At 41.6% G+C, this 27,647-nt stretch overlaps 1 protein-coding gene across 1 annotated transcript in view; it reads right to left on the bottom strand.

Annotated features, from left to right (window-relative positions):
* Window positions 1-27,647, bottom strand: part of TppII (Tripeptidyl-peptidase II) — a 60,286-nt gene that overhangs the window by 20,253 nt on the left and 12,386 nt on the right. The window contains exons 11-21 of the mRNA XM_080283153.1: window positions 26,994-27,153; window positions 16,066-16,261; window positions 12,759-12,868; window positions 8,207-8,364; window positions 7,634-7,811; window positions 6,566-6,724; window positions 6,001-6,102; window positions 4,601-4,723; window positions 3,365-3,610; window positions 2,980-3,104; window positions 1,257-1,380 (exon numbers count right to left, since the gene is read on the bottom strand). Of these exons, the coding sequence (XP_080139279.1) occupies window positions 1,257-1,380; window positions 2,980-3,104; window positions 3,365-3,610; window positions 4,601-4,723; window positions 6,001-6,102; window positions 6,566-6,724; window positions 7,634-7,811; window positions 8,207-8,364; window positions 12,759-12,868; window positions 16,066-16,261; window positions 26,994-27,153 (1,681 nt within the window). The remainder of the gene's footprint in view (window positions 1-1,256; window positions 1,381-2,979; window positions 3,105-3,364; window positions 3,611-4,600; window positions 4,724-6,000; window positions 6,103-6,565; window positions 6,725-7,633; window positions 7,812-8,206; window positions 8,365-12,758; window positions 12,869-16,065; window positions 16,262-26,993; window positions 27,154-27,647) is intronic.

Raw genomic sequence — 27,647 nt, 5'->3', positions numbered from 1 at the left:
CCCCCGCCTTAGCGATGGAAAAAAAAACACCCTTACCCACCTAATGATGACCAGTCCCCGGTTATGCGATGGGTTTTTTTTTTTTTTTAACTGATTTTGTTGATACTTTAGACTTATTTAGGCTGATTTATATACTGTTTTTTGACTTAGATTACTGTGATTCTTATGGGAAATATTCTCACAATTTCTTAAAGGAACTATCTTCTTCAGCAACAAGAATAAAAAATAAGAGGCAGAAACTATCAACTGACTTCCAATTGACATGGGCCACAAATCCAATCACTTACTTTTCAAGCCTTAAAATTTTGGTTCCTCTCCACCAGAAATCTCATTCACACCAACTCAATTTGTGAACAGCCTTGAATCTCATTCTCATTATGTGTTAAATTACACAGAGATGCAATCCTTTCATTGTAGATGTCCTTGGAATTTTGATCCATTCATTTTTGCAGTTTATAAAACAAGCTCCTTCATTTCTCATGTAGTAACTCACCATATCATGCCATTTTCATTCCCAATTATTATAATAAGTATGAATGTAACACACTGAGTTACTGGTACTGAAACTGGGAGAGGTAAAGAACAGATGACTAAGATATAAGGTTACCAACAAAAAGCAAGACCAAACATCTAGTCACACACAGGCACACAAGGTAACAGCCTCACCAGCTGATGATTCATTCATGAATTCAGACACAAAGCCACCAAAGACTGGTAACCCCATCAAACAAAGAGATCTACTCTAAGTGGAGTAAACTGTCAAAGCTCTTAATGCAATGGAGGAGTTAATGACTATGGCTACAAACCCCTTCAATTTATTTATTTTTTTTTTCGAAGCTAAATAAAATTAACTTATAGCAGCCAGAATAAACAAAAAAAGATGTCAATGTACTATTGAGATTAACTAAACTGTAAATCACAAAATGAGTTGAACTACTTAACTGTCATCATCATTATGATGAAATGACAATGCAGTGAGGGACTTTTACTAATCTTTTGATGAAACTAAAAATTGTATAACACTGCTCAGTCATCATCATCTGCCATTAGCAGACAAATAAGGTAAAACTACTACTACTGAACTGAAAAAGAAATGAGTGAGAGTGCTGGGAAGTAAGAAGAGTAAGGAAGCAAAATAAAACTCATGGGTCAGCAGCCTCTCTATATGGCAAAGAATGAAGGTAAGAAAATACAGTAGTGAAGAAAGCACCTGATGAGAGAAAGCATGAGGGAGGGGGATAAGCTGGTGCTCTTACCGGCATAGTACGTATGGGCCCAAACTTGTGGCTACTTACAGCTTTCCGCACCAGCTCGTCCTTGGCAAACGACAGTGTACCTAACAGACACTGGCCGGGGGTCAGGCCAAGCCCCTTTAGCGTCCTGGCAAGAAAACGTTAGGTTGTAATGCACTGTTTACCAATATCGCCTATATGGCTATAATGTAAACAAAAAATACTTAAAACATTTAGGTAAAGTACACAGCAATCTGATCAAATATTTCTTTTGTGAATCATAATATAATCATGAATATGCATCATCACATACCAATCACCATCATCATCACCAACACCACTACCATCCAAACTCTAATGCCCATTTAGACAACAAAGAAAGAGTACGGTAGGTAAAAAGTATCAAAATCAAAATATGATGTTAAGATTAACTTAAATTACTACATGGTAAAATGGAATTTTATGAGGCAATAAATTTCTTCATCTACTGGAACATATCAATCTAAAATATATAAATACTCTTTACTACATCACAGCCAAAACAGAAGAGGTTGGCGATAAATACGGGGTGATCCAAACACAGTACTGTACAACGTTTCTCTTCCACTTCGCTGGGCAATCTCATGTATAATACAGATGGTCCAGGCAGCGTTATCAATGTCTACCCTGCATCATTTATTCATCTCCTACTCCTAAAGCCATACCAACACCCACACCAGCTGTCTAAGACTTTCCCCAAACATGAGATACAGTACTGCCAAGAGAGTTTCCAGTGTAGCACTACATATGGATCACCCGGTATGCCTGGCTATATACTGCATATACACAACAAATTATTCACAGGCATGTGTTCTCCTTCATACTGGTTAGAAACAATGACTTCCTAATCATCATCATCATCTGGACCTCCTTTCCCACCCTAGGGCAGGGTGAGGAGTAGCAACGTCCAGACAGCCCAAGTTTGCCCAATCCAATGGGCCACGCTTCCATTCACTCATCGTTCAAGCCCCCGGAATCCTGGTTCTGTCTGATAAGCCAAAAAACTTTCACCACATTCTGTAGCTTCACCTAAACATATCCGATAGAGTCAATCTGAATGCTGTCACATTTAAAAGGGGATTCAAATCCCAGATCATGCACTTCTTCTTACAACACTCATTCAGCCACCTTGATCTCTTGTCAGTCCCCTAGCCTTACCAACTTCCATACCTCTCTTCCTCAACACACTCATCCACCATATACCTCCACCTTCTCCTTGGCCCACCTTGCCTCCTAATTCAGTTAATATATACTACAACATTACTATCATAGCACAGCAAATAACTTGCAGTAAGTATTGCATAAAGTACCAAAGATAAAGTATATGGGAAAAAAAAATTACTCTAGAAAGTGTCATAATGGACCCTAAAACTGGACAAAACATTTGTTCAGACTTTCTTTTCTGAACGGAAGTTACTAATGTGTTTTATGTGAATGGTGACGATCAGAGCAAAAAAGGGAGAAACAGGATACGGTAAAGACTATTAAAATAAGAGGATATACAAATAAAGGCTGAGGAACAGAAAATTAAAGAGTAATGCACAGAGTGCTGAAATGAAACAGTAAATGAGTGGGGCAAAGTAAACCTGGATGATAGAATGACAACAACGTGAAGGAAAGAAAGCAAAAGAAACTCAAGAAGATAAAGGGTGAAGCAGATGAGTAAAGGCAAAATTACAAGCCATGTGAGACAGGGAGAAGAACCTACTTATCTGAGAGGCTGGGGGCTGCCAGGTAGATAGGCTGGCTGATGCCTGGACTGAGGGTAGTAGCCTGTGCCTTTTTTCCATTAGCTACTGCAGCATTGAATGATGTGTACACATCCAGCTTTACCTGTAAAAGGCATGGTTGAACAAATGGTGTTATAACATTAATCACTTCAGCTGTGCTGTTTCACTGTGTATGTACTGTAGCAGCCAGCCTGAACACATCTGATGTGGGCAGACAGTTCTACCATATATGATCATGCTATACCGGTAGCTATATTACTGGTTCTAGGGGGAAAACTGATCCAAATGGCTGTTGCTACAACCATCTAGCTATCTATTGAAAGCTAAATAAATCCAATTTCATTACACTCCTATTTTCCTTACCTCCTGGGGTAGCTTTGTCAGGATGGTAAGAGGAAGATCAGTCAACTTTTCCAGTAGGTCAGATCGTTCATGCCTGACGTGAAGCCGCACTGTGTACTCTCCCTTCTCCAGCTTGAGACTATACTTGCTACTGTATGCATCACCACTACCCATCAGCTGCTTGTTGTGATCATACAACATCCACAGCTGACTCTCAAATGCTGATTCATACAGCACATCATTCAACAGTGCACACCGAGGAGTTACCTGTTCAGGGTAATTTAATATTTATTATGACTAAAACTGGACAAGTCATTTAGTTATGGATTTTATCTATAGTTTTTTCAATGCTAAAACTCACTTCTCAACAGAAGGTAAGGTAAAGGAACCTGACTTGCTCTTGTAGCTTAATGTACATCACTGTGACTCTAAAACAGATGAATTTGGGTTACCTCATTTTCTTCCACACTCACCAAGTTACTTCAGGTTAAGTAAACACCTTTGATTTAACTTCTAGCATGGCTAGACCAGATAACAAAAATCCGTAAAAGCTGACTACTGTAACATAACTACTTTTGCATAACATGGTATTGTATAGGAAAAAATTTACTGATCATAAACAGCTACCCCAGTACAATAATTGTACAGTATAATATTTTTGTACCTTACGACCCTCCGACAGGTAATTACAATTTGCTTCCTGTTTTTTTCTTTCTTTCTTTCCCTTTTTTAACATATAAACATTCGTACAGTATTACAACTCATTCACAACCAACATATAACAGCACACAAGGCAAAATTTGTTGTATGTGGTCAGAGGTACAGAACCAAAATAATATGCCATACTGAAGAATGAAAAGGAATGTTGCTTACACCAACCACTTAAAAACCTATAATATACAAAGAAGGTTCTTAACTACCTACACTCCTAACTTCTACAATGGTGATAACATAATGCACTGAATCCTGATAATATATGGATCACTGAAGAGCCAGATTCCATGGGTACGAATGGTGCATGAATAAGTGTGTGGCTCATTCAACTAGGCACACTCTGGTCAGTATCTCACTCTATCATGCTTTTTCTGGCTCTCCAGACCCTACCTCACCTCGTCTTGAGGTGGGAAAGGAGGTCAGGATAAAGATGATGATGACACAGATGATGATGATGAAGATGACAATGACAATGATGATGATAGTGACAATGACGACGATGATGAAGATGACTGAAGAATGCACTCTATAATAACTACAAACCTCTGCTGCCTTGGATACAGAGACAGGGTAGGACAAGACTAATTGGTAGATGGGTCGATATCCTGGGATGGTGTCTCTTTGTCCACCTAGCACCTCCACTCGGCTCTCACTTGGACTCACAACCTACAGCCACAAAAAGATCCAAATTACAATACCATATTATAGGGTAAGAAGAATGATGGGTTAAAATTACATACACAGTTAGTCCACACTTAGAAGTCAAGCTTTGTATGTGCTGAAAAAATCCTACTTTAACCAAAACAACTTCAAATGAGACATGTTTCTGGCTCTTAAACACACACACACACACACACACACACACACACACACACACACATACACAGAAACTTACTGACTTCACACCACCTTTATAATGAATCACAGGCAAATCTAAATGAAGAAAGGTATTAATGAATAAGCAATTTAGCAACAAAACAATTTACGAGAAGCATCTTTAAATGTGAGACTCGTCACCACTGCCCTGAATGTTGGGACTGAGTAGACTAGCTCTGGGCCCCTATGCTCCTGTTTATATGAGGCAAAATGAGAGTGATGATAAAGATGATGATGATGATCTTTAAATGCAAATTAACTGCATGCATTTATAACAGGAGCTTCCACGGGTTCACCTGATGACTGTTCTCCAAGGTGCATGATCTCCCATCACTTCCCCGTTAAGTTCTGTGATCACTTGGTCCCTACTTAACACTTCATCCCAATTTATCATACAGTAATCAGTTGGTCCCTACTAAAACATACATACATCATCTAATCCTGCATTGCTCCATGAGGAGTGCAGGAGCCCGGGGCTAGGCAAGCTGATCCTAACATTTAAGATGAGAGTGACCAGCCTCATTCATCCCTGAGCAGCATTACGTGAGCAACAAACCCCAACCTCTTGGATATAAACCAACACAGGCTCAATCTGGTTGAAGCGTGTTAATTACCCACTAAACCACCAGGCGCCATAGTTTGGTTATATGGTTACCACCCAACATAATAAACGGTTTCACAGTGTACAGGAAACCATTTAGCTTGTCACTCAGTGTAGTTTGGTTATATGGTTACCACCCAACATAATAAACGGTTTCATAATAGACAGGAAATCATTTGGCTTGTCAATCAGTGTAGAGAAACCTTATACCAACATAGATATTTTAATGATGAAACCACCTCCACTATTTCTTAAGTTCAGTGCATGGCAGTGTCTCTGATCCTACTTATAAACAATACTGACAATATCTCATTAATCCTCAGTACACACCAGTACTCACACTAGTTAACTGCTTCATTATTTTTTTTTGCTGAATAAAACTATTTAACAGATGCAGAATAAACCAAAAAAGACATTACTATACTGGAAGGATTAAAATACAAAACTGGAAGCGGACTGAAGCAACCTGTGCATGCTGCTTGAGGACGGCTTGTGGTGAAAGTTCCTCTGTTCTGAGACCTGACCGAACATCCACTCGCTGCACACCCTCACTGCACAACAATGTCACCTGGAAACAAAAAAGGACGTCTTGAGTTATAATCAACTCTTTTGTGATACATTGGCAGCTGAATGAAAGGGAGTCTTTTTTAACAAAATGCTGAGAATCAGAGGTCAGAAAGTAAGCCATGTGATGAAATTTTAATAACATGCATGACAACAATGTAGGGATCGAAGACAGAGTAACACATGAATTGTCACGAGTGGGGCTAAAAAACAAAAGTTTTGAGCAGAGTTCATCTTCACTAGATGATGACACACTAACAGCCACTACAGCATAAAAGAGAAAGGAAAGAAATGAATGGAAAATTGTTGAAGAAGTTATTGGTAAAGTACCAGAAACAACAGGAAGGGTATAAAACTTTGAAAGAATAAGGTTGTTTTTGTGAAGAGAGGGAACAGATTTATGGTAGCAATTCTCCAGACAGAGAACTGATATAAGTCAACTCATCTAATCTACCTCTCTGACTTACCTCCTCTTGTGAGGGGCGAAGACTGTGAAACTGGACGGAGATCTCCACCTCGCCATCTACAAGTGACGACCACCAGCGGGCCAGACACAACTCTAGAGTATAGCCTCCACGTACGCTAATCACATGCACACTGCTCTCTTGGCTGTCCAAGTTCACAACCTGAATTATACACAAAGAAATACATCACTATATAATTAGACAGGCCCAGCAGAGGGCACACAGCCCATGTACCAGCAGTAAAGTCCGTACAATCCTGTCACTGAATCGCTATCTCCCAGAGTGTGAAGGGAAACTGCTATGAATGTAAGATTACTTAAAATGAGTAAAAGATTATCTCCAGTACGTAACTGGAGAGGGAAGCCTTCGCACAGTTTCTGCTGCTCAGTTATATGTATGCATTATATAATCGCCCCTCAACTTCCCCCCCACAATCGCCTGAGAGGACAATGATGAGAAAGATAACTTCAGACAGCAGTACACCAGGTTCACATCCAGATAAGCCTGGAGCCACAACTAAAACAACACACATGAACTATGTTGCTGCTGAGGCCCAAGCTTCACCTAACCATGAATCTAAAGGACTGTAGGTTGATGTGGCCCTTCTCCAGCAGTTCATCCTCCTCCTTTCATACGATATAAGAGGGAGCTGAAGGGAATGTGTATGGACAGCAGAGATGTCTGGATTGCATCAGTGTCATCCCATGAAGGCATCCTTCTATAGCACCCCAATGTACTTACAGTACATAAACTATAAGTAGAACACACATATAGAGAGGTATACTGGTCCCTTTGGGTAGGTAAACACCACTTTGCTCTTATTTCATACAGTGTTTGAGGACCATAATCTTGTGGGCTTAGTAGGCTCTTCTCAAGTATCAGTTCCTTGGGGATTTATTTGCATACACCTACAGTACATCTCTTGCATAATTTACCTAATACTGACATGGCTACTAAAAACAACATCCAAGAAAATACTGTACCAGCTGCAGAAATATGATAATAAGAAAGATATACTGGAAAACATCCATCATTTGAGCAAATACAGCTCTAATCTCCATCACCACTCACCTTATAGTATTCTAGGGTCTTGACACTAGAGCGGGGTTTAAGTTGGACGGTGTGAAGAGTAAACCGCTGAGACTTGTCCGCTTGTGACCCCTTAAGTGTAACAACGCCCCAGGTGGCCTCCAGTGGCACATACAGGAAGTGACGACGAATGTGGCCAGCACGAAACACTTCAGCTGGACTAAAGGGGAGAGGATATGTGTTACCGGTATGTGGACGGGGGCTGCAAAGGAGCAGAAGTTAAGTTGTGCTCTACTTTCTATGGTTTCTACTGACAAAGTATGGTATATAGGTAATCTGAATAAAAAAGCCTGAAACCAGCTGGAAGAATTAGAAAAAAAAACTTCCATTGGTTCATGGGGTTTAGATGAAACACATACTAAAATAGGGAAATAAGAAGAGAAACAGACTGAAATGAGGATTAAGAAAGGTAGCAGATGGATGAGGATTAAGAAGAGGTACAGTGATGAAAATTAAGAAGAGAAACAGAATGATATGGGCATAAAAAAAAATAAAATAAAAAATAAATAAGGGTACAAAAAGTGACAAACATCAATACAAGCCATCTGTACTCACCATGTATACAGATAACCATGAAGGAGGTCAATGCAGGGCACAACAACAGTGATGGGCACCTCAAACATGCAGCCCTTTTCTACACTGTTGGCATCATAGGCTCGGACGCTGGTGAAGTATACTCGCCCACGTTCTAGCCCTCGAGGATCAATACTCACCTACAGAAAATCATATATCCAATAATACACTAATCCACATTCAAGCCTTCAAGGAATTATACTTACTTATATATGTCAAGGCATTCCTCATCATTAAAGGATATGTTCCTGTATGTCAGTGTTTTCCATACAGCTAGTACTCTACACTGGGAAAAACTGGCATTAATCAATAATCAGCATACTCTTATTTTTCTTGATTCATTGAAGAAATGTGAAATGAAATTAAACGTCAAGGATATAGAGCAATTATTGGTGACCATGACAAAAGTAGGTGGAATAGTAGCAGATTTACTGTTGGATGCAGGAGTGGAAGTACAGAACAGGCTCGCCCACTTATTTACTCAACAGCTCAATCTTTTGTTAGTCCCCTAGCCTCACCGACTTCCATACTCCTCTTCCTCACACACTCACCAACCATATCCCTCCACCTTCTCCACTGCCCTACCTTGCCTTCTCCCTCCTTTAAATTCACTCAAATATACCTTTTTCACCACTCTATTGTTATCTATTCTCTCCACATGACCATACCATCTCAGTACTCTCTCTTCAATTCTGGTGTCCACAGACTTCCTCACTCTGCATCTTCCATGAATCACATTATATCGTATCTTATCCACTCTCTGTACTCCACATACATTCCTCAGCAGTCCCATCTCCACTGCTCTCACTCTTGACTTTTCATTTTCATGCCACACCATAGTCTCAGATCTATATGTTAAAGTTGGCACTACATGAAGGAGCAAATATGGAGGAGGGAGGGGGCAAGGTAGACTAAGGAGAAGGTGGAGGGATATGGTGGATAAGTGTGTGAGGAAGAGAGGTATGGAAGTTGGTGAGGCTAGGGGACTGACAAGAGATCAAGCTGGCTGAATGAATGTTGTGAGAAGTGCATGATCAGGGATTTGGCACCCCCTTTTAATATGACAGCATACGGATTTACTCTTATCGGATACGTTTATGTGAAGCTACAGGAAGTGGTGAATGTTTCTGGCATATCAGATACAACCAGGATTCCAGGGGTTTGAATGATGTGTGAATGGAAGTGTGGCCCATTGAAGTGGGCAAACTTGGGCTGTCTGGATGTTGCTACTCCTCACCCTGCCCTAGGGTGGGAAAGGAGGTCTGGATGATGATGATGATTATGATGATAAAAAAGAAGAATATTCCCAAAATATGGTATAATGCAACAGTCATTACACTGTACAAAAAAGGCGATTCAAAAGATTTTCGTAATTATCGACCCATTAGCTTATTATCAGTTATTTACAAACTCTTCACTAAAGTCCTTATGAACAAAATAAATCTGGAAGAAAACCAACCTCGTGAACAGGAAGGATTCCGAAACGGTTATTCGACTACTGATCATCTACACACAAAGAATCAGCTAATTGTCAAAACTACTGAATATAATAAACCACTGTGCTACGATTTTTTTGATTACAAAAAGGCTTTTGAGTCGGTGGAGCACATAGCACTTATAAATTCATTGCAAGAACGAGGAGTAAATGAGAACATTGTCAAAATGCTCAAAAACATATATAAACAGGGAACTGCTACAGTTAAAATGCATACAGACTCAGAAAAAATTAAGATCGAGACGGGCGTGCATCAGAGAGATACATTCATCACTATCATCATCATCATTCGGACCTCCTTTCCCACCCTAGGGCAAGGTGAGGAGTACCAATGTCCAGACAGCACAAACTTGCCCAATCCAAATGGGCCACACTTCCATTCACTCATCATTCAAGCCCCCAGAATCCTGGCTCTACCGGATACGCCAAAAACATTCACCACATTCTGCAGCTTCACACAAATGTATCCGATTGAGTCAATCCAGATGCTGCCATGCTCACAAGGGGTGCCAAAATCCCTGATCATGCACTTCTCCTCACAACATTCATCCAGCCAGCTCGATCTCTTGTCAGTTCCCTAGCCTCACCGACTTCCAAACCTCTCTTCCTCAAACACTCATCCATCATATCTTTCCACCTTCTCCTTGGTCTACCTCACCTCCTCCCCCCTTCAAATTTGCTCAGGTATACCTTGTTCACCACTCTATTGTTATCCATCCTTTCCACAAGACCATACCATCCCAGGACACTCTCTTCAATTCTGGTGCCCACCAACTTCCACATTCCACACCTTTCACGAATCACATTATTTCGTATCTTATCCACCCTTTTTCAGAGAGATACAATTTCATCTAAATTTTTTACAGCATGCCTAGAAAGTATTTTCAGAAAGCTAGACTGGGAGGCCAAAGAAGTAAATATAGATGGAGAAAAGCTAAACCACTTAAGATTTGCAGAAGTCATTGTCCAAATCTCAGAAACAGCAGAGACATTGCAGGAAATGTTAAATGACCTGAACAATGAAAGTCTCAGAGTAGGGCTAAAGATGAATCGAAGTAAAGCTAATGTTTAATCCACATACACCAAAGATCGTTATCAGAATAGGCAAAGAAATTCCTGAAGAAGTCGAGGAGTACAATAGGGGCAAATACTAAAATTAACGAAAGATCATGACAGCAAAGTAAAAAGACGCATTACAACTGGATGGAAAGCTTTTGGTAAACATAGAGACATTAGCCCAATATGTATGAAACGAAAAGAGTATAATGAATGCATAATTCCAGCTATGACATACATTTGTGAGATCTGGAAACTAACAAAATCGATTGAAAATAAACTAGTTCGTTCTCAGACAGCAATGGAAAAGTCAATGTTGGGAATATCTTTAACACGTTCGCCGCGTTTGGCAACCCTGCACTCTCGCCCTCCCAGCGTCAACTTCACTTCGCTCCCCTGCCAGTGTCTGTTGGACTTTCGGAGGGAGAGGAGGTATGATTCACTCTTAGAGGGTGGTGCATTGGTTAGAGCAGTAAAAGTCGTGGTACATATGTATACTGAATCGCCGACCGCTAATATATTTTTCTCCCCTCGCGTATTGGTGCATCGATGTACCGAGGTTGCCTCGGTGCATCAGGGTACCAATACCCGACCTACTGATGATATCTTGTTACTCTGCGAATTGGTGCATTGATGTACCATTTCATTACTTTAGAAAAATGTGTATTTTCTAATGTATATACCTGTTAGTACCTATAAAATATGTCTTATTATTTCAATAAGCTGCACATCTCTCTCTCTCTCTCTCTCTCTATCTATCTCTCTCCAAGGCGAGTATCAACCTTCTGTGTTGGGTGTGATGGACAACCCCACCTTTGTATTTCATGTTTCAATGAAAAGCATGCAGCTTCATACTAATAGGTTATATAATACAGGGCAAAAATTAGATATTTGGATATTCAGTTTTGCAAATTACGAGTCATATAGTGTAATAGTTAATTATTTTTGTATGTTTTATATAACCTTCATTTATCATAAGATTTAAAATTTTTAATTTTTTTTTTTAAGTTAGCAGTATTTTCCTTTACAGTTACTGTTACATTATGTAATTCATTTACTTTGTTTATAAATTGTTACCAGGCTTCTTGTGCATCTTGGAACTATGTTTTATTTTATGAAATATTATCTCAATTTTTTTTAAAACGGAGTGTTGATTTTTTACTTTTTATACAAGAAATGCATTCATAAGTGTTATATTTGATACCTGCCTTTCTATGATATTGATTATAATGCATTTGAGCTAACTGTATTGTGTGAAAACTGATTTTATATAAAAAATGATGAACGAAAAACAAATAAATTTTTAGCTGATTATTAATCAATAACTTACCCATGTATAAGTATTTTTGTATTAAATAATACCATTGCAGCACATCTGTAGCTTTAATAAATGCAAATGGAAATAAATATTGATTATATACTCACGTTTTCAAAAGTTTTTGAAAAGGGACATTCGGGTCAAGGATGTACCAATACGCTGAGGGAGAAACTTCTGCTCGGTACATCGATGGCCCGATAAGCAGTCAACGTGTTAAGAGACAGGAAAAGATCAACTTGGGTGAGAGCAGACTACCATCAAAGACTTTACTGAAGTTATAAAACAAGAGAAATGGAGGTGGGCAGGCCATGTAGCAAGAATAAGGGATAACTGATGAAGCAAGAGGCTGACTGACTGGACAACAAGAGATTGTAAGCGTTGCAGAAAAAGGCCAGACAGGAGGTGGAGAGTTGAGATAAAGAAAAATGCAGGGGAAATGTGGCAGAGATTGGCTCGGTCAAGGAATTAGTTGAGAACGTTGGGGAGGCCTTTGTTCAGCAGTGGACTTGTAATGGCTGATGATGATGACAACAGATGCATATCTATCCAGATATCCACTCTGACTGTGCTGACTGAAGTTTTAACCATTCAGCGGGATACTTTGGTTTGTATCTGGACTGAAGAGATAACTGTCTTTCAACCTCTGGCATAACAAGTGCACCTACCTGAAATGACCTAACAGTGTATGACATTTGAAGACAGGATGGAGCCTTCACCCAAGACGCATCACATGTCATCACCAACTCCATACAGAATGACAGTTTCTCACTTGGTTCTGAAATGAAATGGGTCATTATGATTATACTTGTCTTACCTATAAGTCTGTCCTACTATAAACAATATTCCACCTTCCAGTCCCACTGTTGTTGAGCATGATGGGTTCCATCACCACCAGATTTATCCAGTTTCTTCTAGGTCATTCACATCTTCCACCAGAACTTTCTCACACATACAGTTATTCCTCAATAACACTGTGGATGTTAAAAGTAAATCATCATCATCATCTAAACCTGTGTTGTCCCTTGAGGAGCATAGGAGCCCAGGGCTAAGCAAGTTGGTCCTGACATTTAAGATGGAAGTGTCCATCCTCACTCGTCCCTGAGTGACATTATGTGAGCAATAAACCCCAACCACCCCTTGGATATGAACTGACAGAGGCTCAATCCAGCTGAGACCCCTTAATTACTCACTAAACCACCAGGCACCATAGTATGGTTATATGGTTACCACCCACAGTAGTAAATGGTTTTCTGGTGTACAGGAAACCATTTGGATTGTCATTCAGTGTAGAGTCGCCAGTAGACAGAAGGAAGAGGAAAGAATGACGGAAGGAAAGACATAAGATGAAGGAAGGGAAGAAGGAGGGGAGAAAGGAAAGGGCAGCCACCCGAGAGCAGCACTACATCAAGTGAGTGGATGGTGAGTGCCCCACCCAACAATAAGAACAAATAAATAAATAAATCATCTAAAGAGAAACCAATGTTATATACGGGTTGTATTCCTGCAAGCAAGGCTAATAATATAAAATCATATGCAACGCTGAAAACAATGATAAAAAAGATGGTAACCATATAATTAAATGATGGCTGATGATTTAGTGGGTTACAGGACTCCAACTGGATGAAGCCTGTATGTGTTCCATCTGAGGGGTGGTTGGGTTTCTTACTCATGTAATGCCACTCAAAGGCAAGTGAGGCTAGTCACTGTTTCATAATTGTTACGACTGTGTTGCCTGGTTCTAGGCTTCTACACACTTGTTTGTAAGGAAAACAATGGTTTTGGACAATGATGGTGGTGGTGACGATGATTTTATTTGGTGACAAGGTATCAGTGTGTACTAAATACTAAGGTCCAAAAGGGCAATAGGCAGGATGCAGATGGGGTGGCAGAAGATGTGTCTGGGTTGAGTGCTGAAATGTTGAAGACCAGGAGATATAGGAGTGAGGTTAGTCACTGAGTTGATAAATACAATTATATATGAGTGTGTTGTCCCAGATGATTGGTTGAAGAGTGGAATTGTAAATGTGTACAAGGGGAATGGTGATGCCCTGGAAAGAGGAAAAAACAGAGGCATAAAGTTTTTAGACCAGATAATTAAGGTAACAGAGAGAGTTCTAGAAGGAATGATTAGAAAAACAGTGCATAACAATGAGATGCAGTTTGGGTTTATGCCAGGCAGAAGAACCACTGATGCAACATTCACTGTTTAACAGCTTTTGGAAAAATATATGGGAAAGAAATGGAATTGTACTTTATTTTTGTTGATTTGGAGAAGGCCTCTGACAGAGTCCCTAGAGAGGTGGTGAAGTGAGCTGTGAGAAAGCTTGGATCAATGAGTGGCTGGTCAGGGTGGTTATGGCCATGTATGTGGATGCTCGCACCCAGGTAAGAGTGAATGGAGATTTGAGTGATGAGATTTCCATGAATACTGTTGTGTACCAGGGGTCAGTCTTGAGCCCTTTGTTGTTTATTATGGTACTTGAAGCCCTCTCACATGACTTGAGAAATATATTTCCGTGGAAGATGTTGTATGCTGATTGTTTGGTGTTAAATGCACAGAATGAAAGGGAAGCAGAGGAAAAATTTAGGAAGTGGAGAGATGGTACGGGGCACAAGGGCTTAAGAGTAAAAGCAGATAAAACAATGGTGATGGTATCTAGGATTGGTGGTGGTACTGTCAAAGAAATGGGAGAGTGGCCATGTGCGATTTGCCACAAGGGCGTGGGAAGTAATTCCATCTTGTCCAGTGCTTGTGAGGTGGGTGCATAAGAAATGTAGTGGTATCAGAGGTAGAATGTGAGATAATGCTGATTTCATGTGTGCAGTGTGTTGGGAAGAGCGTGTGGAGATTGTCAAGCATGAAAGGACTGAACTTGCAGGTGTCTCTCTCGAATGTGTGGATGAGTTTTGTTACTTGGGAGACATGTTATGTGCTGGAGGTGGGGCTGAAGCTAGCTCTGTGACTAGAGTGAGGAGTGGCTGGATGAAGTTCAGGGAGCTGTTGCTTCTCCCAACACTGAGAGGGCACTCCCTCTGTCCTAAGGGATCTTTGTATGTGGCATGTTAGAAGTGTAATGCTGTATGGTAGTGAGACCTGGGCAGTAATGGACAAGAATATTCGCAGGCTCAAATGTACAGAAATGACACTGATTTGGCGGATGTGCAGTGCGTCCCTAAGTGCGAGGCCTGGGGGGGGTTCATTTACGATCGAGGTGTTAAGAGATAGAATGGACTGGAATGTATTGGTGTTGTGATAAGGACAGGTAGATTGAGATGGTTTGGGCGCGTGGAGGGGATGAGGGATGATAACTGGGTGCAGAAAGTGAGAAATGTTAATGTTAGGGGTTGGGTTGAGAAAGGCTGACTGAAAAAGACCTAGGACAAGGTCATTGTGAGTGACCTCAGAAATAGGGGACTAGATAGGGCAGCTGCCTGAGATCAAGCAGCATGGAGAGCCATCATTCGGTGACCAAGGACGACGCATGCAAGAACGTTGGAACCTTCAAAAACAAAACGAAATGAAAAGGAAGTTATAGAAACAGTGATATACTGAGATCTGTGCTAGTGTAAGATGTATCAACCCTAACCCTTCACTGCTCATCCTGGCCACTTGCTAATGACCAATGAACAATGACATGCAATGTGAAGTGTTCCTATGTTGATTTACAGTTTTACAGTGAAAAATGTGCTCAGTGCAAGTGCGTTAAATAGGAATTACTGCATCCACAAAATTCACTACATTGTAATTCTACCCACCAGCCTCAGCATCACCAAGCAAGATGGGTTCCAACACCACTGATCCACCAAATTTCTTTAAGGTAGTTCACAATTCCACTCAAACTCACTCACGTACAGATATATCGTCTCACCTAGTACCGATCCATCCAATTTTTTCTAGATCTTCCATACCTCGTTCCACTCAGACTCACTAACATATATCCACCCAACTGACTACACCGATATTTTCCTCACCAGCCTCAGTATCATTAAGCATGATGGGTTCTACCACCACAGATGTATCGATGGGCTTGTCTGCTTTCCAATTCCGTAAGTGGATACCCTTGCCCCTCTCCCCAGTGGCACAGATGCCCCCACACTCGACTGCAAACCGAACCTTGTCCACCACTCCACCACTGTGCTGTAGTAAGTGATCAACTGCACGCTCCACCTGTGTTGCAGGATGATAGGTTATGTCAGTGCTATGGTATCGAAACTGTTGCTACAAGTCAACATTGTTTAAGATGATTTCTTTGCTATTAAGTGTATAGTAACTTAAGGGGCATTGGGCTATATTTTGGGTATGTATAAAAATTACTGACCAATTTTCATGAAAATTTAATACAACACAATTAAGATACCGACTTAAGTATGCAGAAAGTTTGAATTTGGTGTATGAAAAAGAAAGTTTTTTTTTTTTTTTTTTTTTTTTTTTTTTAAATAAAATCACTTGAAATTTTTACCTGAATCTAAATTGCCAAAGCTATGAAGTATTCAACAATATGATCATTTTTAAGCTACCAGTGCTAAATTTGTTACTATACAAATAAAATTTATGGTTTCCTTTCTGTTATTAAATTTTCATGAAAACTGGTCAGTAATTTTTGTTTTATATTTACCCAAAATATAGCCCACTGCCTCTTAAAGAAAACTGCCCATTAAAGTTCAACTGCTACCTATAAAACTGATTTATATACTGGTGTACTGAAAATTATGATATTTTGAAAAAATCTTGACATATTAAGAGCTTACTGTACTAATACGGATGACAGATGGATGAATATGATAATGGCACTGATCTCTTCGGTATGAGAAGCATCTAATACATAAATGATTTTATGACATAATGAAAATCAAAGTATGTCATCACCAGTAGTGGGCAGCGCAAACGAAGAAGGACCTTGCGCAAGCGCAAAGCGCAATCCACAGTTCACTACCTTGCGCAAGCGCAAATGCGCAATCTGACAAATATTTAGCCTGCGTAATGTCGCAAAGCGCAAGCGCAAACCATTTGCATATATTTTTGGGAATTACTGAAAAATATTGAGATATTTAAATAAAACAGCATACCTACTTACTTTTATTTTTTATTATTATTTTCTATTATTTATAATTTGCACAAGTGCGCAATTTAATATTTAGCTTGTGCAATGTCGCAAAGCGCCAACGCAAATCATTTGCATATATCTGTGGGAATTACTGTAAAATATATATTGGTATAATTAAATAACTTACTAAAGTAGCAACCTGCCCACCACCCATGGTGACTGAGGTACAGCATGTCATTGTCCGGGAAAAACAGCCTTTATTTACCAAGGGATTGGCAAAGATCACGTGATTAATGTATCATCAACTCTCTCTCTCTCTCTCCCTCTCCGACAGAGGAGGGAGGGAATGGAGAATAAGAGAGAGAGGAGGGAAGGAATGGAGAATAAGAGAGAGAAGAGGGACGAAGTTTATGCCTTATCTCCTCACCCAAGGGACGCTCCTTTGCCATTCCCACGTATTTATCCTCTCTCTCTCTCAGAATAATGCTCTTTATCTCTCTATCTCTCTTGTCTTGTCAAGACAGTTTATTTAATAATTCAATAAAATATACAATAGCATATGTAATTCGTTACAAAAAATAAAAAATCATGAAATGTATTTATTCTCTCTCTCTTGGTATTTATTCTCTCTCTCTCTCTCTCTCTCAGAATAGTGCTCTTTATCTCTCTCTCTCTCTCTTGTCTTGTCAAGACATTTTATTTAATAATTCAATATAGATATACAATAGCATATGTAATTCGTTACAAAAAATAAAAAATTATGAAAACATATTATTTAAATCAAATATCGTTTTCGTTTTCGTTTTTAAAGGCTCCAACATGCTTGCATGTGTCGGCCTTGGTCACCTAATGGCGGCTCTCCACGCTGCACGATCCATTGCAGCCTCCCTGCTCAGTCCCTTAACCCTAAGGTCACACTTAATGACCTCGTCCCATGTCTTTCTCAGTCTACCCTTCATAACCCCACCCCCAATATTAACACTTCTCACCTTCCTCACCCAATTATCATCCCCCATCCTCTCCACATGTCCAAACCACCTGAATCTACCTCTCCTCATCACAACACCAATACACTCCAGTCCCATCCTACCTCTCAACTCTTCCATTGTAAACCCAGCCCCTCCAGGCCTTGGACGCAGGGACACACTGCACATCCACCTAATCATTGTCATTTCTGTACGTCTGAGCCGGCGAATATCTTCCTCCTTCACTGCCCAGGTCTCACTGCCATACAGCATTACACTTCTAACACATGCTGCATACAAAGACCCCTTAGCACGTAGGGAGAGCCCTCTCAATGTCAGGAGAGGCAAGAGCTCCCTGAACTTCTTCCAACCACTTCTCACCCTAGCCACAAAGCTAGCTCCAGCCCCACCTCCAGCAGACAACATGTCTCCCAAATAACAAAACTCTTCCACACACACTCAAGAGATTCACCAGCAAGTTCAATCCTTTCACGTCTGACAATCTCCACCTGCTCACCCCGGCACGCCGTACACATAAAATCAGCATTATCACGCAGTCTACCTCTGATACCACTACATCTCTTAAATTATTAGGCTATGGATATATGATTTAAATAATATGTTTTAATGGTTTTTGTAAGGAATTGCATATGCTAATCTTAATAAATAATCTATCTATCTATCTATTGCCAGACGCCTCAATCCCGTTTGGGGTGGCCACAAACAAATCGCCTCCAAGTCGCCCTGTCCCCCGCCATCTCACTGTCCTGCTCCCAACTCACACCCCCCTCTTTCATATACCTCTCCACCCCATCCCTCCATCTCATCCTCGGCCTCCCCCTCCCTCTTCCCCCATCCACCTCACTCACATACACTTTCTTCGTCAGTCTTTCACCCTCCATCCTCTCCACATGGCCAAACCACCTCAGTGTGTTCCTCATAACGCTTCCTATTACATCCACATCAACACCACAAGGCTCCTTTATATCCTCATTCGTCAGCCTGTCTCTCCATGTGACTCCACAGGCTCCTCTTAAATAACTCATTTCCACTGCTCTCACTCTTGACTTGTGTCCTTCCAGCAACGTCCAAGCTTCACTTCCGTACGTTAGAGTTGGTATCACAATACTGTCATGTAGTAACTTTTTCACTTCCATGCTCACTTCCCTGTTTTTTATCACTGCTTTCAAAGAACCAGCAACCTTTCTTCCCTGCTGTACCCTTTCAAGCACTTCACCCTCCAAACCTCCATCCTTACTCATCACACTACCCAAGTACTTAAATGTACTCACACTTTCCAATTCCTCACCATCCAACCTCGCTGTACATTCACTGACTTCACCTCTCTCAAAGACCATCACTTTACTCTTCCCTACATTCACCTTTAGATTCCGTTTCTTACACACTCTCTCAAACTCATCCACCAAGCCTTGCAGCTCCCCTTCGTCTTCACTCAGCAACACAGTATCATCTGCAAACAACAGTACAGGGAGTTTCCAAACACGATCCTCTCTCACCAGGGCCACTCCAACATCCACTATCCTACCTTGTACCTCTTTTATTACCCCATCCATGTACAGATTGAACAACCATGGAGACATGACACATCCCTGTTTCAACCCAACTTTCAAAGAGAAAAATTCACTTAGTTCACCATCCACACGCACTGCAGCCTTTGCACCATCGTACATACTCTTCACAGCATTCAACAACTTCCCATCTACTCCATATATTCTTAACACTTTCCACAATCCTTGTCTATCCACCCTGTCATATGCTTTCTCCAAATCCATGAAAGCCGTATACAACTTCTTTCCCTTCTCTAGAAACTTTTCCACTAAAGATCTAAGAATGAATATCTGATCTACACAACCTCTTCCCTTCCTAAAGCCTCCCTGTTCTTCTCCAACTAATTTCTCTGTTCTTTCTCTAACTCTGTCAATAAGTATCCTACCATACACTTTTCCTATTATACTAAGAAGACAAATGCCCCTATGATTACCACACACTTCTTTTTCCCTTTTCCTTTGTACAAGGGAATAATTATACCTGACTTCCAATCCTCCAGGACTCTACCTTCCTCCCAGGCCAATCTGCACATCTTCCACATCCATTCTACTACTATCTCTCCCCCATGCTTCAGCATTTCACCACACACTCCATCAATTCCTGGGGCTCTCCCCGATTTAACTTTCTTCATTGCTTCCACAACTTCTATCCTACTGATTTCTTCCTGTCTTCTCACCTCCCTCCTTCTCCCAGCCATTCCCCAGCCACTTATACTCGCATTACTTCCATCTTCTACGTTCAACAATTCCTTAAAGTGTTCTCTCCATCTGCTCACTTTTTCTCCCTTCTCCACTAGTAATCTACAATTTTTATCTTTCACTCCCCTGCTAACTTCACTTCCACCCTGTCTTACTCTTTTCACCTCTTTCCAGAACATTTTCTTACAGTCCCTCCACTTTACACTCAAATTCCTTCCAAATTCCTCATCCACTCTCTTCTTACTCTCTCTTACTAATCTTTTCACCTCTCTCTTTCTTTCTACATATAACTCTCTCTTCCGCCTCTCAACTTCTTCCACGCCCCTATTTCTCATCCATTCATTGTATGCTTTCTGCTTTTGTGCCACAGCCTGTTTCACCTCTTCAGTCCACCACGCTGTTCCTTGCACCCCCCTCCGTCTTCTCTTCCTTCCACACACCACATCACATGCTGCACATATTTCTTCTGTAAATATCCTACACACACCTTCCACGTCTCCCATCTGCTCCAATTCATATTTGCCCAATCGTTCCTCCACTTCTCCCTTATACTCTGCCTTTTTCTCATCCTCTTGTAACCCTTCCACTCTCCTTGCAACTACTCCTTCCTCTCGTCTTTCCCTTCTTCTATTTCTCCATTCTAATTGGACCTTGATTCTGGCCACCACCAAGCAGTGGTCAGAAAGTCCACTCCCCCAACCTCTATAAACTCTTGCATCCATTATACATCTTCGCATCCTTTCATCCATACACACATAATCAATCACTGCCTTCCTTTCATTCAGTTCACCACCCACCCTTCTCATCACTCGCCATGTATACCTGTGGATCATTTTATGCCTGAAGAGGGTATTGGCTATCCCAGCACAAATGTCCACTAACGCACTCCCATTCTCATCTATCTCAGCAGGCACACCCCACTCACCAACTATTCCATCCACCTTCACATTCCCAACTTTACCATTCATATCACCAATCAAAAACACTCTCTCATTCCTTCCAAACTTTTCCATCCACACTTCTACATTTGTCCAGAACTCTTCTCTCACTCTTCTTGCACGATCTTGCGTTGGCGCATACACACACACAATCGCCCACATTTGTATTCCAACTTTCAACTTTACCCACACAATCCTTGACCCAACTGATCCATACTGTCTTATGCTCCTCTTCCACCTTTTACTCACAACTATACATACTCCTTCCTTTGCCCTCTCATTCTCACCTACTCCTGCACATATACCCCATCCATACTCCCATTCTCTCACACTTTCTCCTCTCCATTTGGTTTCAGTTATTCCACATACATCCACTTTCGCATCCTCAAGCACCTGGACGATCTCTCTCTCTTTCACCTCATCATTCGCTCCTCTTACATTCCAAGTACCAATTACCAAGTCCTTTGTCCGGTCCTGGGTCATCATCGTTTGGTCAGTCCTTGTCCGAGGCTTATTGTTTGTTTTTTTAGTTAGTTGTTTTCCGGGGAGGGGCACTAACCCTCCGCCAACCCTTTTATTCGCCTTTTACGACAAGCAGGGATGCTGGGGGAGTATTCTTGAAAACCCCCCCTACCCCCAGGGGTAATAAATAATGTATATTTATTATCATTTACTAATAATAAGGAGGGGGGAAGAGGGAGGGGGAGGCCAAGGATGAGATGGAGGGATGGGGTGGACAGGTATATGAGAGAGGGGGGTGTGACTTGGGAGCAGGGCAGTGAAATGGCGGGGGACAGGGCGACTTGGAGGCGATTTGTTTGTGGCCACCCCAAACGGGATTGAGGCGTCTGGCAATAGATAGATAGATAGAATAATTTAAAAATATTAAAAATACATTATCTGTTGAAACATATTAATGCTACTACCCCCTTCCCTCCCACCTCCCCCCACCAAGCACCAACCCACCCTCGCGACCCGCCCCAGTCTCCCCCATCCCTTGTCCAGCCATGCGGGAAGCTCCCACCACGTGTCCCCTGGAAGATCACGTGTCCCTTGGATTGTGCAGTGCTCAATCCACAGGGCAGGTGCGCAAGCGCAAATTTAGTTGTGCAAGAGTGAATATTGATGAGATGCAGTTTGGGTTCATGCCAGGTAGGGGGACCACTGATGCCATATTCATTGTTCGACAGCTTCAGGGAAAATATATTGGCAGGAGAAGGGATCTTTATTTTGTTTTTGTTGACTTGGAAAAGGCCTTTGACAGAGTCCCTTGAGAGGTGGTGAAGTGGGCAATGAGAAAGCTTGACTTGGAGGAGTGGCTGGTTAGGGTGGTTATGGCCATGTATGTGGGTGCTCACACCCAGGTGAGAGTGAATGGAGATTTGAGTGATGAGTTTTCCGTGAATGTTGGTGTGCATCAGGGGTCAGTCTTGAGTCCCATGTTGTTTATCATGGTACTTGAAGCCCTTTCACGTGACTTTAGAAATGGACTCCCGTGGGAGTTGTTGTATGCTGATGATTTGGTGTTGATTGCAGAGAATGAAAGGGAGACGGAGGAAAGGTTTAGGAAGTGGAGAGATGGTATGGGACAAAAGGGTTTAAGGGTAAATGCAGATAAAACAAAAGTGATGATATCTAGGGTTGGTGGCGGTACTATCAAAGACGAGGGAGAGTGGCCATGTGTAGTTTGCCATAAGGGCGTGGGAAGTAATTCCATCTTGTGCGGTGTGTGTGATAAATGGGTGCATAAGAGATGTAGTGGTATCAGAGGTAGACTGCGAGATAACGCTGATTTTATGTGTACGGCGTGCCGGGGTGAGCAGGAGGAGATTGTCAGACGTGAAAGGATTGAACTTGCTGGTGAATCGCTTGAGTGTGTGGAAGAGTTTTGTTATTTGGGAGACATGTTGTGTGCTGGAGGTGGGGCTGGAGCTAGCTCTGTGGCTAGGGTGAGAAGTGGTTGGAGGAAGTTCAGGGAGCTCTTGCCTCTCCTGACATTGAGAGGGCTCTCCCTACGTGCTAAGGGGTCTTTGTATGCAGCATGTGTTAGGAGTGTAATGCTGTATGGCAGTGAGACCTGGGCAGTGAAGGAGGAAGATATTTGCCGACTCAGACGTACAGAAATGGCAATGATTAGGTGGATGTGCAGTGCGTCCCTGCGTCCAAGGCCTGGAGGGGTTGGGTTTACAATGGAAGAGTTGAGAGGTAGGATGGGACTGGAGTGTACTGGTGTTGTGATGAGGAGAGGTAGATTCAGGTGGCTTGGACATGTGGAGAGGATGGGGGATGATAATTGGGTGAGGAAGGTGAGAAGTGTTAATATTGGGGGTGGGGTTATGAAGGGTAGACCGAGAAAGACATGGGATGAGGTCATTAAGTGTGACTTTAGGGTTACGGGACTGAACAGGGAGGCTGCAATGGATCGTGCAGCGTGGAGAGCCGCCATTAGGTGACCAAGGCCGACACATGCAAGCATGTTGGAGCCTTTAAAAAATTAAAAACGAAAACGAAGCGCAACTAAATTTGCACTTGCGCACCTGCCTTTTCATGTGCACAAGCGCAAAATTGCGCATGGTCTCGTGCGGTGCACAATGCGCAAACGATATCACCGAAGCGCGAGGGTGCGCAATTGCACTTTGCGCAAGTGTTTGCGCAACTGCCCAGCACTGGTTATCACTAATACCAGGGATCACGGAGATAGCTTCAGCCTCCTTCCAACATGAGATGTCACTTTCTAGCTGAAAGAAATCAACTGTGGTAATCAGTGAGATATACGACATCAGTGTGACTAGAACCAAATACAGTGCAGGCTTGTTATACGGTACCTCATTACGTGATAACTCATTACAACAATGATTAAAAAGTTATACCCTGTCTTGGTACAACATAAAAAAATGAATCACGATTTTGCTACACCAATATTTTTGACAACCGCCTCCGAGAATCTTGTGCGGACACAAATCAAAATGGGTGCACAGTGTTTACATTGGCTGTGATCACGCCTTTCATTATAGTTTGTGCATGAAAGGCCAATGAAACACTTCTGCTATTGCCAAATAACTGTGCAGGTGCTTAAAAAATTGTGCAGTGTGCAATATTAAGTGAAGTGACACTTTTTCGTGCGAAATATTGAAACTTGTGACTCGTAAACTGTGTCAACATAATGCAGCCATCATACCCTTTTGGGGTCTCTACTCTTGCATGAAAGACCATTGAAACACTATTGTTATCACTAAATAACAGTGCAGGTGCTTAACAAGTAGTCTATCTATCTATCTATCTATTGCCAGATGCCTCAATCCCGTTTGGGGTGGCCACAAACAAATCGCCTCAGCGTCGTCCTGTCCCCCGCCATTTCACTGCCTTGTTCCCAACTCACACCCCCCTCTCTCATATACCTCTCCACCCCATCCCTCCATCTCATCCTCGGCCTCCCCCTCCCTCTTCCCCCATCCACCTCACTCACATACACTCTCTTCGTCAGTCTTTCACCCTCCATCCTCTCCACATGGCCAAACCACCTCAGTGTGTTCCTCATAACACTTCCTATTACATCCACATCCACACCACAACACTCCTTTATATCCTCATTCATCAACCTGTCTCTCCATGTGACTCCACAGGCTCCTCTTAAATAACTCATTTCCACTGCTCTCACTCTTGACTTGTGTCTTTCCAACAATGTCCAAGCTTCACTTCCATATGTTAGAGTTGGTATCACAATACTGTCATGTGGTGACTTTTTCACTTCCATGCTCACTTCCCTGTTTCTTATCACTGCTTTCAAAGAACCAGCAACCTTTCTTCCCTGCTGTACCCTTTCAAGCACTTCACCCTCCAAACCTCCATCCTTACTCATCACACTACCCAAGTACTTAAATGTACTCACATTTTCCAATTCCTCACCATCCAACCTCGCTGTACATTCACTGACTTCACCTCTCTCAAAGACCATCACTTTACTCTTCCCTACATTCACCTTTAGATTCCGTTTCTTACACACTCTCCCAAACTCATCCACCAAACCTTGCAGCTCCCCTTCATCTTCACTCAACAACACAGTATCATCTGCAAACAACAGTACAGGGAGTTTCCAAACACTATCCTCTCTCACCAGGGCCACTCCAACATCCACTACCCTACCTTGTACCTCTTTTATTACCCCATCCATGAACAGATCGAACAACCATGGAGACATGTCACATCCAAGTTTCAACCCAACCCCAAAGAGAAAAATTCACTTAGTTCACCATCCACACGCACTGCAGCCTTAGCACCATCATACATACTCTTCACAGCATTCAACAACTTTCCATCTACTCCATATATTCTTAACACTTTCCACAATCCTTGTCTATCCACCCTGTCATATGCTTTCTCCAAATCCATGAAAGCCGCATACAACTTCTTTCCCTTCTCTAGAAACTTTTCCGCTAAAGAGCTAAGAATGAATATCTGATCTACACAACCTCTTCCCCTCCTAAAGCCTCCCTGTTCTTCTTCAACTAATTCCTCTGTTCTTTCTCTAACTCTGTCAATAAGTATCCTACCATACACTTTTCCTATTATACTAAGAAGACAAATGCCCCTATGATTACCACACACTTCTTTTTCCCCTTTTCCTTTGTACAAGGGAATACTTATACCTGACTTCCAATCCTCCGGGACTCTACCTTCCTCCCAGGCCAATCTGCACATCTTCCACATCCATTCTACTACTATCTCTCCCCCATGCAGTGTGCAATTTTAAGTGAAATGATTCTTTTTGTGTGAAATACTGAAACTTGTGTCTGGGAAATAGAGTAAACCTTACATAACCATGATCCCCCCCTTCTGGGCTTCTACACAGCTGACTGAGCCAGGATGCCCGGCCAGTGTTTACACTGACTGTGATTGCTGCCTTTCATTTTATTTTGTGCATGAAAGGCCACTGAAACACCACTGTTCTCCCCAAATAACAGCACAAGTACTACAAATAATGCAGTGTGTGACATCAAGTTGTCCAGGCCCTCTAACTGTTTCCCTTCCTTGGGGGGGGGGGGGACTCGGTGATGACTCGTACCAGCATAGGATGAACTTCAGGTGTGTGGCATAGGTTTTTTTTGGTCATTTTAGGTTTCACGGTCGAGATCACCCTCCCTAACCCCATTGAACCCATGTTACAGTGACCCCATTGAACCCATGTTACAGTGACCTCGTTATATGATAATTCATTATGCAACAGGTCTTCACTTGACACAATCCTATCGCAATAACAAGGTTGTACAATGTGAAATTGCACCGATCAGAGAAAGTTTTAACAAAGATAGTTCTAGTTTCTTCACTCAAATGGTCATTCTTAATTATCAAATCACTCTCAGCACCAAGAAAAAATTAGAAAAGAAAGTGCCAGTTATGATGGAATCATGTCAATGTTGCAACTTTCAGGCAAAACCATTCACACAATTTATATTTCATTTTCTCAGAACTATTCACTCATCCAACATTATTACCATCATCCTGACCTTTAGATCAACATAAGGATTGAGTGAGATATGATCCTCAAATACGGAAAAGAAAGTGCAACACCAGAAGAACTGTCAACCACATGTCTATTATTGTGAATAAGCTTGATGAGATGATTATTTACACACCATTCTAACATATGTAACACCTCTTCCTACGTACCTTACTACAACCACTCACCTGAATAAGCCCATGTCCCTGAGCGAAGATGTCCAGATCAAGTGTTAATGCCGTATGCTGGAGTGCGCGGCGGATAGAGTATGGAGAGTAAGCAATCCCGCGCTGTTTGAGTGCAGATATTGCCAGACTTACACAACCCGCTGTATGAGGAGACGCCATGCTGTGGGCAAATATTCAGCCTCTTAAATCTGGCTAAAATCCTTTCTGGTTTATTATCGCTGCCACCAGAAAGCTTTCTCAACTTAGGAATGGCTTTTCTTGTATGGAAGGGATTTACTAAGGCTGGATCTAATCCTTCCAGTTTATAAAACTCTATCCCACGTTAAATAAACTCTTCAGGAAATAGCAAGAACTAGGCCTAAAGGAAAAAAGATATTCCCCAAAATGTTCTGAAACACAGGACAATAGCCAAACCTTCAGCCACCAAACTTGAAATGATGTACAGTAGTGTAGGATTAGCTGCTTTTGTTTCTATCTTTGCTGATTATCAACTGACCAATTAAATAGGTGAGTAGGGTAAGTTGAATATACAAAGGTCTGAAGAAACAAAGAAAACTTGTTATCTAGTGATACAAATGTGTAAACTCCAAAAGATCTAAGAGCATGACTGACCTAAACTGCAGCCTAGCTGGTCTGGTAAAATGATAAAATTTT

Source organism: Coenobita brevimanus, chromosome 96 (genome assembly GCF_032717465.1).
Source record: "Coenobita brevimanus isolate Jiangsu-jjx chromosome 96, ASM3271746v2, whole genome shotgun sequence".
Taxonomy (NCBI): domain Eukaryota; kingdom Metazoa; phylum Arthropoda; class Malacostraca; order Decapoda; family Coenobitidae; genus Coenobita; species Coenobita brevimanus.
This window is presented reverse-complemented; position numbering and strand designations above follow the sequence as displayed.